The sequence below is a fragment of the Protopterus annectens genome, chromosome 9.part0 (assembly GCF_019279795.1).
Source record: "Protopterus annectens isolate FY-2018-M chromosome 9.part0, PAN1.0, whole genome shotgun sequence".
Classification (NCBI taxonomy): domain Eukaryota; kingdom Metazoa; phylum Chordata; order Ceratodontiformes; family Protopteridae; genus Protopterus; species Protopterus annectens.
In genome coordinates, this window is record NC_056743.1 from 1503023730 (window position 1) to 1503038740 (window position 15011).

The 15011-nt window shown below is 41.7% G+C and overlaps 1 protein-coding gene across 1 annotated transcript in view; it reads left to right on the forward strand.

The window, feature by feature from the left end:
• The window catches only part of CAMSAP3 (calmodulin regulated spectrin associated protein family member 3), a gene marked incomplete in the record, with an annotated part of 1204937 nt that overhangs the window by 733752 nt on the left and 456174 nt on the right, over positions 1–15011 (forward strand). The window contains 1 exon segment of the mRNA XM_044084445.1: positions 982–1014. Within this exon segment, the coding sequence (XP_043940380.1) occupies positions 982–1014 (33 nt within the window).

A 15011-nucleotide genomic window follows, 5' to 3' on the forward strand; every position in this document is an offset into this window, starting at 1 on the left:
TGTCACTCTACTATAAAGCCATATCTTGTTGTTAATCTGGCAGATGTTTTTTAGTTACTTGGAACCACTGTATTCATTGTTAGTGTCTTGAAAGCCTTGTGCTGCTTTAAGCTGAGGTGTCTTTAGTGGCTGTCATTTGCTTGTGCAGTCACGGTATCAGTCCAGTCGAACAGATCACTGAGGTGACTGTTGTTAGCTATCACTGGGGTCATTTTCACAGTAGATAGGCAGTCTACAGAGGAGGACTTTGCAGACCAGAATCACTTGGAGTGAGGGTGCACTGTGGAGCTGGTCAGTGAGAGAGCTATAATTATTGAAAGTGGAGGGTGCAACGTGAAATTGCTTGAGGGGACCAGGACCATTTAGCATGAGGATGTGGGGTTGAATCTGTCACTGAGAAGGTCACAACATCTTAGAGTGAAGGTGCATTGTGGAATTGGTGAAACAGCCTAAAAAACATACTGTGAGAGTGCAGTATGTGGTCTTTCAGTAAGAAAGATGGGGGACCACTTACAGTAAAGGTGCAGTGTAGAATTGGTGAAATGGCTTAAAAGAGTTATTGTAAGAGTGCAGTGTGGGGTCTGTCGGTGAGAAAGATAGGACAACTTAAGAGTGAGGGTGCATGTTCATGGTAGCATTATTAAGAGAACCGGGGACATTACTTGAGAGAAACCTGTGAAGCTGCATTGCATTCCACTTTTTAGTTCTTAGTCACTGTTGCCTGATCACGTTTTGCTTCTGTAGTAATTAAACTGCAGTATTGCTTTGCCTTAGCGATAAACAGCCTGACATCATGGAGCAGCTGTACTGGGTTTCTAGTGGGGATATTTTAATTTGCTGACATTTGTAACTGTTAACTTGTCTTGTCATTTTGTTTTGTGGGATCCTCCAAAATGCTGTGCTTTAGCTGTAACATGCTGTTAATGTCTCTTCTCTTCTTCCTTTTGCTTTGTCGCCATCTCCTGCTTTGCTGTCTGACAGTGTCCCACACGGTGGTACTGGAAACTTGTTCCTGTAAGTGGGCTCCCATCTTTTCTGTACTTTGAATGTACTTCTTGCTCTTTTAAACTGTTTAGTGAACATGTAAACTGGTGTATTCCTTTCAGGAAGTTTGTTGCCATCATGGCTTGCATAGTGTTTGCCACTTGCTGCGAAGGATGCTGGGATCACGAGCTAGAAGCACTTTAGAGTCATGATTTGCCAGATCAGTTTACCACTTCCTCTCAAGAGGCTTTATACCCTCCCCAGTGGAATAGGTGGAAAAATAAGTATGAAATATAGATCTTCCCATACCTATTGCTGTTTTTAATGTGGATAGGTGAAAATTCAGAAAACATTAACAAGCCTTTAGTCCATTGTTTCAGTCTTTGTTTCCATGCTTTGACTCTGAATTCACTTAACCAGTCCTGATCTGGTCTTCCTTGTTGCCCCTACTAAAGGGCATTTGGGCTTGGTGGGTTTGTCTAGTTAATAAATAAAATCCAAACTATAAAATCTTTTTCCCCCCAGAGGTGCTTTCCCCCTGCAACCCTGCCTACGGTCAGTCCCCCTGCTGTCATTCTTCAGTATGTCCCCTCCCCCATGTGGTGATTAGTATGCGAGTAAGACATGGCCAGAGGGTGTTATCATACAGGCAGCAACAGAGGTGTTTGTGCCCTTAGTGCGTCTGTTGATGCCAATAGGGAGTCTGTTTTGTTTTAGGCCCTAACATCCCAGTGGCTCATTTGAGATTGTACATCATGGTCATCATAAGGACTTGCACTGCCCTTCTCAAGCATATGTGAGCTTCTAGACTGTCAGTGAGAGTTACCGTCATTGGTTTGGTAGTGCCAAGCCCACCTTTCTACTCCTGCATTTTTGGCACCTTATAAGTTTCCACTTGCTTGATGGATAACAGCTGATGCTGATGTACCACTTCCTCCCTATAATGAGTAGGTTGGCATCAGTTGCTCACTGGCATCTTTCCTTGCCTGGCTCATCCATTGCTCAAGCTGCTTTAAGAACTTTGGTAACCCGGATCATAGTCTGGGCTTTTTCTTCTATACCATTGAGCTAGGCTTGGGGAGACATCTTGTTAAGCAAGTACAGTTAACTATGTGTTGATTCTTATCTGTCAGTTATTGGAAATCATCTGTGATAAAACTTTTTTTGGAGATTTTGTGAGGGTAACAGAAATTAATGTTGGCTAGGACACACATGCAAAGCCAAAGAGACATTTTAACATGTCATTTTATCAGAAAATCTACTTTGTGCTAAATAATACATCTCTCAGCATTTATTGAGGAATTCAATTCAGTTTATCCATTTTAGGGCAGGGAACAGCTAGTCCTTTAATGATTATTACATTAACCCTCTGCTTCACAACAGAATGAAATAACTAAGTTGCATAATTATCTCAAAAACATCAAGCTGATTTCAGTATCAAGTCCTCATATAGGCTTCAAATACATATGATCCCAGCATCCTTTGTCTTTAATGTATGTAAATTGTGCTTTTAATTATTATTTAATGAGGATAAAAAAATGTAAGGTTTTGTCTCTTAGATCATTACATTCATAAGGGTACAGAAACACCTTCAATTTAAATGTAATTTACTTTTTCTGATGTTTGATTGCTTGCTTGCTTGCTTAACTATTTTCCCTAAGTTGACCAGATCCTTGGCTCAAATAGAATTTGTTTTCACTACATGCTGTGGTATGAAGACTGATTATTATTATTTGTTCTTTCTGTGTAATCGTCATGTTTTCTAATCAGATTTACCAGTGTGTTGTTTTGAACCTTTTGGATTCTTTTATTTACTTATGAGTCCTAGATTTAATTGCTCTTTCTGGCATTGGGATGGAAAATCATGAAATGTTTTCCTCTTAACTTTTTCTTCTTTGTGCCTTCCAGCCACCAGGTCATTCATTCCTTCTTGTTTGAGAACCCTCGCAGGTGGGTGTCATCCAGGCAGCCATCAAAAATTTCCATTGGCCTAACACCCCATCCCTGTAGCAGCATTTACAACTGGGTGTTCTACAATACTGTTGTCAGACTATTTAGCATTTCAGAACAGTGTAATAAACTTCTCTGTGTGGAAGATTTTCAATCCATATATATCTAGTTAATCACTGTATATTAATCAGATCAGATAATGGTAGTAGAGGTAGCGAGCTTAAACTCATCCTAAGTAAAAATAAACAAATAAATAATAAATATATAATTTGAAATATTATACAGAATTACTAAGTATTCGAAAGTAATCCAAGCAGGGTAAGCAGTCTGTTTCCAGTTGAAAATGCTTTATTAAGTACTTAATAAAGGATTTTTGACTGGAGTCTGTGTACTTAATAAAGGATTTTTGACCGGAGTTTGTGTACTTAATGAAGGATCTTTGACTGGAAACAGACTGCCTACACTGCTTGGATTACTTTCAAATACTTAGTAATTCTGTATATTTCAAATTATATATTTTTATTGTTTTTTTTTTACTTAGGACGAGTTTGTTTGCTACCTCTACTGCCATTATCTGATCCAGTTAATATACAGTGATTAACTAGATATATATGGATTGAAAATCTTCCACACAGAGAAGTTTCTTGCACTGTTTTGTTTTTGGGTTGTTTGAGACTTTGGGGATACCATGGAGATTACTACTATTTAGTATTTCAGTGCATGCCTTAGCCCAGTTGAAGTGGTGTTTTGCTTGATGGATGCATATTCTGTCCCTTTGTGAGATCTGGCCTCTGCCAGGTGTGAGTAGTTCACAAACAAGACTGCCTTCCTGTCCTCTAGATGGGCGATCCACAGCCTCCTCACTCTTGCACTTTCCATCTGGCTGTTTTTAGTGCCCAGGTTGACAGTTAATCCTGGATATGCAAGGTCACTGTCACAGTCAGGCATTTATCCCTCCCTCTCTCTGTGCCTGGAGCCATTTGAAGAGCAGGACATATTTTCATCAGTTATTTGCAGGTTTTTAGCTGTCATAATATCCATGCTCAGCAGAGTAAATTCGCAGTGTGATGTAAGACTTTTCCCTGTTTGTGGTACTGTTCCTTGTTTTATTGCCATCACTTGTAATTTGACAGCCACTCTCACATAGCTCCCAGTGTTTTAACTGTGTACAACAGATGTCATTCAGAACCAGGTAGAATAAGACCTTCCAGATCAGGAGCCACCAGAAGCTACACTGACACTAGTTCCAGGTTGGATGTCTCTTCTGTATATATTGGTCATAGTGTCCAGAAGCACACATTGTGAGGAAAGGCTTTTCTGCTGTAAAGTGCAGTTATATTAATGTCATGCCTTAAAGAAAGTAGCCGTTGCTTAAGTTAAATAACATTTTTCCACCAGTTTTAAAAGTTCTTTTGGCATACCTTCTTTGTAACAAGTCCAAACCTGCATAACATATTACACTTAGGGTGACCACCTCCCTATTTGGGCAGCTATGACTTGTAAAACAAACATGAGAAATGTCAAATGTCGAGAGTTTTTGGACACAAAATATTTCCTAAATGTCCTTTAATTAGCTGCATAAAGCAATTAGTTTATATCTACACATCTAAATCCATCCATCCACAACCCTTTTTCTCATTTTTTGGACATGGGGTCAGGTGTCACTTTACCAGTGGCAATCGAGCTAAGATTTACACCACTGAGTGACTAGCCCTACCATTGTAGTTCTTCCATACCATATACTCACATGCACATTCACACCTATAGCCAATTTAAAGTGCCCAATCCACCTACGAAAAAGCAAAAACAACTCAAATTCTATAACGCCGAACTCTTGTTCTGCAAAATCGTAGGTTTCCCACTTTGAGCATTTGAGAAGCTAGCAACCCTAATTACATGGGATGCATTTACATGGACATGTCTGTTAACTATGGACTGTACAACAAAATGAAATAAAGTCTAGGAAGGCTGCCATTCATTAATGTTATTGGTTGTTCCTCCCTCTTCAGATTTCCTATGTCATCGGTTGTCTTGGAGGAAGAATGCAAGACAGTAATCAGAAACAATGGTACACAGTGCAGAACAATGATGGACATGCACAAAATCAAGGGAAAGACCAGCTTCTGATATATTTATTATTTATCTAGGCAGATGGGCTGGTCTGGTGACCCTCTTCAGCCATTACTGGAACCGGATGGCACAATATATTGGTGCAAATGGCATTAAAGCACAACCGTGCATTAGTGCTATAGAAAATATGGAATGCAGTGCATAAGTTAATTAGCTACCATGCATTATTATGTATTATTAAAACTACTAGTGTAAGTCAGCAGTAGCAGCCTGTGTGTTTTGTCTCCCTACAGTAACAGAGCTGCAGCATACTTACAGATCTTTACTGTCAGGAGACGTTCAGTACAGTGCTGTGTAAGCAGTATTTGTGCTCCCTGTACACTCCTCCACTGTGCACACTCGTACACACATTCATATGCACGTGCACAGAGTAGATGTTTGCTGCATAATTTTTTCCCCTGAAATCTGCCATTACTATAGTAGCACAACAGCACCCCATATGTACCCCGCGGTGCTGTTAGCTGTTCATTATGGAGCTCACTATTAAAGTATATAATTCCTTATTAGTGAGAATTAGTCACAGGGGGATGTCTGCCTTCCATTCTGATCTAGAATGCTTTTTCACATCCCCAGTATAGAGCTATTCTCCACCTTTGTTCCAGGACGTTAGATGATGTATGGTTTAAAAAGGAGAGCCTCTCTAGTAATTTTCAGTTCCTTTTAGCCACAAGTCCTTCTGTTCTTCACCCCCTTTCAGGCAACTTCTAGAGCAGTAAGTAGCAAAATAGAAATCTTTTTGTATCTGTTTTTACACTGACATTAGATTGTTTGGTAATAATTGTATAACTCTGTACTTGGTCTGGGTTGATACATTTCCAAGGTATATAGTGTCCTTGAAAAAAATAACAATTGCACCAGCAGAACACAAAATCCACCAAAAGGCTACCACATAGTGTCTTTTTTGCTTGTGGGTGACGCACCACATCCTCTGCAAGGACTGTGCTTCTTTCAAAAAAAAAATCTCCATTTGAAGGCATTTCTTGAAACAAAACCTTTTTTTTTTGCATGGGCCTATGGCATTTCCTCCATCTTCCTATTGGAAAGAGCTCTTCTATTATTAGAAAGAAAACATTTCCTGAGAGGGGAAAAACAGTTGAGAAAATAAAGAAACCAAAAATGTTTACTGAGGATTATATGGACAGAGAAAGCATGAGACTTTAGTGACTTCAGTATTTCTGATGTCTGAGGGCACTAGATCAGGAGAGGCATTGTCATGTCGGCCCTTTGTCTTGTGGTCTGGTATTACTGTGATCCTATCTGTTATCTCCTTTTGTAGGGAGACAGTGGAGTTTAATTCAGAGTCTCTCCAGTGGGTCTTTAGCAGAATATTGAGACATCCAGGCTGCAGGGCTATGGGCACCCACAACAGATAATCCACCTTTCACTGATTAATACAGTGCCATCAGATGGATTTTCACTCTCAAGACATTCCAAATATTTTGGGACTAGCAGACAGTGGAGGGCCAGGCTATCCATAACCTATCTGGTTCCCTCGTCATCAACAGGGTGAAGCGATTGCTACTGCTGTTACAGGCAAATGCCTGATGACCAGACACCTGCTTTACTGATGTTGGCCTTAGGTTCTGCCACCTTTGACTCTAGCTTTGCCAGTGAGTATGTTGTAGCTTGGGATAGGATAACCCCACAAATGACAAAGGCTTCTCTTTTGGGGAATTGCTGCTCCACAGAAGCCAAAGAAAATCTCTCCCTCTTTTTAGACTGATTCTGAACTGGATGAGCAAGACCGTGGCACACTCCATGCAGAGCTCTTCTCCCCTTACATCTGACACAGGTGACAAGACTGTGTTGTCAGGTTCCCCTCTAGAAGAAATCACCTACAGAGAGAGAAAGAGAATTAAAGTGATGAAGGGAGCACTTCATACAAGGCTCCAAGGAGGTCTTGGCATCTCATAACAGGTAATTAGACCTTCTTGTGATTGATGAACTGACACCTGTTGCTGTGCCACTAGTTATTCAAGCCTTTGAAGATGCCTTTAAGTAAACCCCACTCATACAAATCTGGGCAGAGTCTCTTAAGTTACTTATACAAGAACTCGTAGTGTAGTAGATCTTGCAGTAGTCTCCATGGGTAGTCTTGAGGGGCCAAGGTTTACTTCAGGGATTAGTGCACTTCTTATGATAAGGAGGGCAGCCTTTAGTCAGATTTGTGAAAAATGCATGTACTTCAGCAGACTCGGCCTTTACAGAAGTAAATTATCAAACCCACATAATCAAATGTCAAAGGGAGCATTCTCAAACCAATACAATATATTACCTCATCTCAGAAGGCCAGGATGGGAACCATTAAAATAAAATTACAAGTCTTACCCAAGCATCCTTTAAGGTGGAGAACAACACATTAAAACAGTGACCCTTTTGCAGGGATACAATCCCAAAGCTACATCACTTTAAACATTGAAGAGATTTTGAAAAGAAACTGGCTTTAGTAGGTGACAATAATAGCTCAACAGTAAGCAGTAAGATAGAGGAGGAGAGGACATTCTAACTCTTATAACAAGGTGGACAGTACTGAGATTTTTTTTTCAAATCCTACTTCTCTCGTTCCTTGCCTCTTCCTTCTTCCCCTCCCCTCTCACATACTGGGTAAGAGACTTTCCCAGTTGAAAGTAATCCTGCATTTGGTTGCAGCAGAAAATGGGTACGAGCGATTATATTGGGCAACAAGATTAAGTTCAAAGCCTTTCCTCTGTTTTTGGATACCTCCCTTCCTTCCAAAAGGTAAGGCTCTAACAAAGGAAGTCCTGGAACAACTCATTCTCTAGGTGGCAGTAGTGAGTGTTCCAGAAAAGAAACAAGGGAAGTGGTTGTATTCCAGGCTTTTTTCTGTCCACAACAGAGGGTAGTGCTAGGAGAACTGTATTCGACCTTTCCAGACTTTATGAAATCTTGAAAGTGAGCCAGTTCCATGGCATAGAGTAATAATGCAGTGACTGTGCTTCTGGCAGCCTGAATTCCCTTAGTGGCTTGGGTGCATATGTTAACTGACTGAGGATGATGGCGGTTAATGACCACTGCAGGCAACATGGTGCTCTCCCAGTAATCTGAGCTTATACAACTTTAGCACATCTGTACTAAATTAGCCAAGAGAAGCTAGAATGCAGTGGCATGCTTCCCTCTAAAGTTACAAATTGCAGGCTTGGAAGAACCTCCTGAGGGGGAAGAGTGCTTCCAGGCAGAGGGTATGGTGCCCTAGGACACCAGCATACTGGTCCACTACTTGTCAGCCAACTGTCATTGAGGAACAGAAGGTTGGTGGGGGTTCTTGATAACGAACAAATGACCAGTAAGGCCCTCACCTATACTGGGAATGCCCAGGTACCATTCTTATAGAGTGGATGGGGCAGTTAATGAAGATAAAGGTGCCATCAGGCAAGACACTGGAGTGAGCAAAAAAAAAAAATTCTGAAAGTAACTAAATTTGAAATGCTGATCATTTGGTTATTAATACTGCTGATCCTTTACCTGGCTCTCTTGGTGACTTAAGGTTTCAGACATCCCTGTTTTCTTCCCTTATAAGGCCCATTATTAAGTACAGTGCACTTTTCGGCATGTACCTGGCAAAGCATATGCAGCAGCTGGAGAGACCACAGAGGTTCCTCACCAGGAGATTCCAGGGCCTCAAACATCTACCATACACAGGCTAAAAGCCCTGTCCCTCTACTCAGATTCATACAAACTCCACAGAGGTGACCTCTGTCTGGCATGCAAGGCGTTCATGGACCCCACCTAAATGGGACTGCTGCATAAACGCAAGTCAAGCTTCACTCGAGTAACCCGCACGCGTGGCCTCAACCTGGTCTGTGACATCAACAGGACTTGTTGGCAGCACAGATTTGTGTCCCAGAGACTCCTTCTCCACATCAAGCAGAGTACCTCTTTACCCCTTTTTAAGCGCAACCTGGATAACTTGGATGGGAAACAGAAAATATACCCCTGGGAATTCCACCCATGTCCCTGCTGGACAGGGACATTGGGTGTTGATTTGTCTAAACATGGGTTAAACTTTTTGCTAGGCTTATAAGGGCCTCAGGGCCAATAGCCTAGTAATCTCCTATGAAGGATTTGTATTTTTACACTCCAGTTCATAAGGACCAGAGACAGTTTCTGAAATTCTGAGCAGGACTTGACCTTTTCTAGGTCACTTCATGGTGATTTGTTTACCCATTGCCTCTAGTGTTTTTAGCAAATGTCTAGACTCTGTGTGCCCATATCAGGTTTCTGGGTATCTGTAAGTTACCCTTCCTTGGATGCTTTTGACATTCAGACAGCCTGCATGGGAGAAATGTGTACGTTTAGAGAGTACTTCATCCATTGCTTATTTAGCCTGAGATATTTCCTGAACGTCCCCTTGTTAAGACTTTTCTTTGATCACTTCTAAACATCAGGTAGAACAAACTGTCTAGAGTCAATCCTCTGAACCTCGGCCATCAGACAACAATGTTTTCAGGGGTGTTTTCAAGGGGTTTGGGCTGTGTCATCAGTAATCCTCACTGCTTCTCCCAATGATGCATGTAAGAAAAAAATACATCTGCACATGAAAAACCTCTGGGAACAGTAGAGGAACCCTTTGGACAAGACTGTACTCTTGATTTCCTTTGTCAGAGTGGAATTGAGGTGGTGCTTTTGCAAGGAATCAGGGGATGCCACCAGTGGTCTGACAGACATACAGGCAGTAACAACAAATGCCACAGATTTTGGGGTTTTTTTGTTTGTTTTATTTTGTTTTTTTTGGGAGGGTACACAGATCACCTCCATATACAAGGCCTATGTGGGCTTTTGTTGACCAAAAGGTACAGCACTTTAAAAGAAATGGTGACCATAATTATCCTTCAAGATATTCAAAACTCCTTGGAATATTCTGGGAAGTAACTGACAACATTGTTGTGATGTGGTACAAAACAAGCAGGGTGGAACACATTCATACCAGTTAGTTTAACAGTGGTAGCCTGAGACATAACATTTCACCTAGACCTTCACTTTTAAGCATCTTGTATCCCTTCAGATGTAAGTACCATATTGTACTAGTTGAGTTTGGTCTAGGAAAACCTGTCATGAATGAAAACTAGACCCATTGTTTTTTCGTGGGGGAAAAGCCAAAGGTATATCTGTTTGCCCTAAGAGAGAGAGAGAGAGAAAATCACATGTTGAACAGATTTTGCACCAGATACCCATGCAGGGAAGAATGGACAGTGAATGCCTTCTCCATCCCTGGGCAGAGGACTTTTTACATCTTCCCTTAGTACCGTTAATCTAATCCCAAAAGTGTTGCAGAAGGCAAGAGTGGATGGGCTAAGGTTCATACTTTATACCCTTATCATCAAGACATCTGTGGGTCATGCTGTCTGTCCAGGAACTCCAAGAAGATCCTGTACAAACTCCCACATTGCTGTGCCATACATACCAAGGTGGAAGGGTCACTGCCCCCTCCCTGCCTCAGGAACCCAAATCTGGAAGCATGGATGATTTCAACCTAACCCCCCTCAAGATAACGTTCTCACAGAAAATGTTGCACATTCTGTAGGAGGCAAGTAGGCCAATCACTAGAAAGTAATTTCTGAGGAAAAGCAAGAGGTTCTTCCTGTGGGATGAGACATCCTTGTCACCACAGCCAGAGTGCCCTGTGCCTTTGCTCATCCTCCCCTTAGACTGACCCCATTAATCCACTAAAAACCTATACCACTGCCATAGTGCCCTGATTCTGTGTTAGAAAAAACTAAATCTTTCTCGTTTTGAGTCTTGCTTCTTAGAGGAAGGTAAGGTTTTTGTACTTGGAAACCTTTTTTTAGTTGTATTTCTCTCAGTAAGGCGAACCTTTGAACTGCAAGAACCAATGGAGAGAGACATGCATAGTCTTCCACAGAAGCAGGGTGAACATTCCTGCATATCAATAGTGGTATCTGAGCTGGCATGTAAATAGACTTTACCGGTCATCTTTTCTGTCTCACAGAATAGAGGGGAAAGGGTTTTACATCATCTGATTGTCCTAGCTATCTCAGATTTTATCTGTCAGGGAACATAAAATTCAGATGGTCTGAACACTGTGTCTTGTAGGTAAGTTCTAGGCTAGCTGCCCTTGTGGGCCATTTTAAGCCTAGCCAGTTTCCCTTTTTGTGCTCAACATATCTTATTTGGTTCGAGATTGGCCTTACCCATCCCATGGTTGATAATTATAAATTTACCCCTAATAAGGATAACTGTGATCATACCATAGATGATTTGAGTGGACCCATGCATGGGATGAAGCGTTTAGGAACTCCACTAGGTCCTCTAGTAGAACAGGGGGCAGTCCTTGGGTAAATTATCTGTTTCCCATCCGTATATCTAAATTGTGCTCGAAACTGGACAGGGATGAACTTTGTTTTATGTGGATGGGAAGTCTGTTCCACAACAGCGGTATCCTCTGTGAGATATACCTGTCCCTACAAACTGTTCTGGTGATGTTGTGGAAGAGGTTTACATCCCTAGACTGAGTATTTCTGATGCCATTTGACATGCAAATCCATCAGTAATGGGTTGGAGAATGCCTTCTATGCCAGATACAGGTCACCTCCTAGCAGTCTGTAGGATACAGAGTATAGTGACTGAGATTTGAGTTGATCCGTTTAGAACATGTTATTTAGGCCTTGTATCCTTTTAGTAAGGTATCTCTGTGGGCATTCCAGTTGTGTGTGTCTCTGGACAGATGCATGCCAAAAGCAACATTATATTCAATGACCAGTTATGTGTGTCTGGACAGATGCATGCCAAAAGGAACATTATATTCAATGACCAGTTATGTGTGTCTGGACAGATGCATGCCAAAAGGAACATTATATTCAATGACTGGCATAATGAGAAGACTTTAGTCCCAGTTTATTTAGCTTTTCTGCTATGCTTGAGTTGGGAATTGGGCCAAAAGCTCTGGCCAGGTTGAGGTATGTGGTGTGTACCATTGTGCCTTCATCTATTGCTCTGGTGACCTTGTCAAAAAAAAAAATCCACCAGGTTGGGTAAGCATGACCTACCCTCAAAAAATCCAAACTGAGATGGGCCAGTGTTTGGAGGTTCCCTATGTCAGGACTGATTGAATGCATGTTAAGTCTTTTCATGGCTTTGCATATGAGGCTGGTCAGACCTATGGGTCTGTAATTGCTTGGGTCTGTGGAGGGTCTTTCCTTATGCAGGGGAATGACTGTAGCTGTTCTCCATTTGTTTGGTACAAAACCTGTATGGAGGCTGAGATTCAACAGTGTTGTTAGGGGTGTGGCTAAATTGTGCTACATGCTGTTTAAGATGCATCTGCCAGGAATCATCGATGTATTTTTAGCTTTTGATAGCAATTTTAGGACTTGGTCTTGTGTGATAGCTGGAGGCGAGCCAGTTTCAGGTATATTTTGAAGAACAGATAGAGGGGAAAGAGGTTTAATGTTAGAGCCAAGTTCATTGGTCAGTAGGTTCGCTATATCTTCAGCCTTAGTGTAGGTAACATCACTCACAATTATCTCAGCACATTGCTGAGTTGTGCTTTTGAGATTACAAAACAAGAAAATATATATAACATTTTGAAATATAAAACAGATGATTCAGTTCAAATAATTCAGTATTATATATGGAACACGAGTTGAATCGGGTATAGAGTAAATCCATAGAAATATTGTATGAAAAGGTAATAGAAGTTTTTCATATAAAGTTAATAAACAGATAGGTTCTCGAGACTTTGCCGTTTCTTCCAGTGTGGTGCGATATAGGAGTTTTTTTTATGTAAGGGGGGGGGTGTGGGGGACTGCCTCCCATATCGGGGGGTGTTGGGAGCGAAGCCTCACACTTTATTTTGTTTTTACATTTTTTTTTTTTTTTTTTTTGGAGCAGCGATTTATTTTTCTTTACTAATGGGCATATAGGAGAGAGCTAGAGCAGTACTCCAGATTTCCAGGCATTTACTGCAGTGTAGGTATGATGCATGAGATCATTCAGGGCAGCAGCTACTGGCTATGTCATCAGGATGCATGACTGGCTTAGGACACGGTCACTTTCTGGCCCAGAAGGGATGAGCGTCTGGACACCATATTGGGTATAGAATTCCTTTTTGGGCCTCCTGCGGAGAAGGTTTTTAAGAAACTGGACAAGAATGGAAAGCAAAAAGAATAGAAAAGAATTTTATTTGTCCCAACTGCTAGATATAGTAGAAAATAGCCATCCAGATCTTGACCTTTGCCACCCAGGCAAGATAAGGGTAGGCCTCCCTGATCTAAAAGACCAAGACAGTTCAGAAGATGGATTCCAGAGCAATGCCCTATTCCTGGGAGTCCCAAATATTCTATGCCCAAAGAGGACAACTTTGATTATCCCCAGCTCTTTCCCAACCCCCCACCCCCACTTCCACTTCCACTTCCACTCCACTAGCAAGAAGACTGTTTCTTTCTGCAAGGTTACCTCATCCAATTCAGAGAGAAATCTCCCTTCTTCAAGATACCCAAGTTACTCAAAGACCAAGAATCTCTCCTTCCACCAGTCTGCCAAGAGTTTTTGCAACAGGGATCCATCCAGCCAGTCCCTGCAAGGGTGGAGGCAACAGGTGTCTACTCCTAGTACCAAGAAAGAAAGGTACTTGGAGACCAATTTTAGACATCTTCAAGTTAAAGTTACTAAACATTCCCAAGTTCAAGATGCTGACCCTACAGAAACTGCTGCCCGTGATCTTTCCAGAGGTGTACATGGTTACAGTAGACATGAATGATGTCCATCTTCATGTTCCTATCGCAAAGGAGCACAAAGTATACCTTCAGTTTATGGCAGCAGTTTACCCACTACCTTTTCTGTCCTTTATTATTTGGTTTATCCGCTGCTCCCACAGTATTCACCAAATGTCTAGCTCCAGTTATAGCACATTGAAGAACACTAGGAGTGCACATTTACCACTACTTGGATGATTGAAGTTCCAGGATAGTTTTTCCCTGGATGAGACAGACAACCTTACAGGCCACTATGGACTGCTTTCAGAGGGTAGGGCTCATCCACAGTCTTCACAACTCCCAACTTCAGCCACAAACTGGAATCCTCTTCCTCGGCACATTGATGGACTCTGTTCAATAGAAAGTCTTCTTGCCCCAAGACATGGTGTCCTTCGTAACAGAATACCTACTAAGTCTATTGACAAAGCAGACCATCACAAAAAGGGAGCATTTAAAACATTATGATTCATGGTGTCATACATCTTAATGATTCCTGTGGCAAAACTTCACATGAGGAAATTTCAGTGGTTTCTGAATAACTCCTGGGAACAACTCTCCCAGTCCCTGGAAACCCAAGTGTGTCTCTCACCATGCCTGAAAAGAAAGCTTCTTAGGTGGAAAGACGTCATCAACTTGAACTGAGGTGCAGTGTTTTCCCTACCTCAAATAGACAAGGCCATCACCACAGACGATTCCCAGGTAGTATTGGAAGCACACTTTGACCCCTTGTAGATGCTGGAGGTGTGGTCCCCAGAATAAAGAAAACTTCACATAAACAAAATGGCAGTCTTTCTAGCTACGAAAACTTTTCAGTGTTATCTATTTTCAGGCACACTGCAGATGTGGAATGACAACACCACGGTTATGTGGTATGTCAACAAACAAGGTGCAACTCACTCCTACCCCCCCTGCAGTTTAGTAATAAAGATTTGGGTCTTGGCACAACAATTGCAGTTGATTCTGAGAGTATGCTACATTCCAGGCCAGAACAATACCTCCTACCAGATTCATTCAACAAGGACAGGCTGGACCCCAACAAATGGATGCTAAAATAGGAGATCTTCCTGGACGTGTCTCATTTATGGGGGCCCCCAGCATAGACTTGTTTGCCAGACACAACAACAGGCAACTCCTAAGGTTTAGCTCAAGAACCCAGCAGATGGGGACATGGAGAACAGATGCCCTGTCCTTCAAGTGGACAGGTTACTTCCTTTA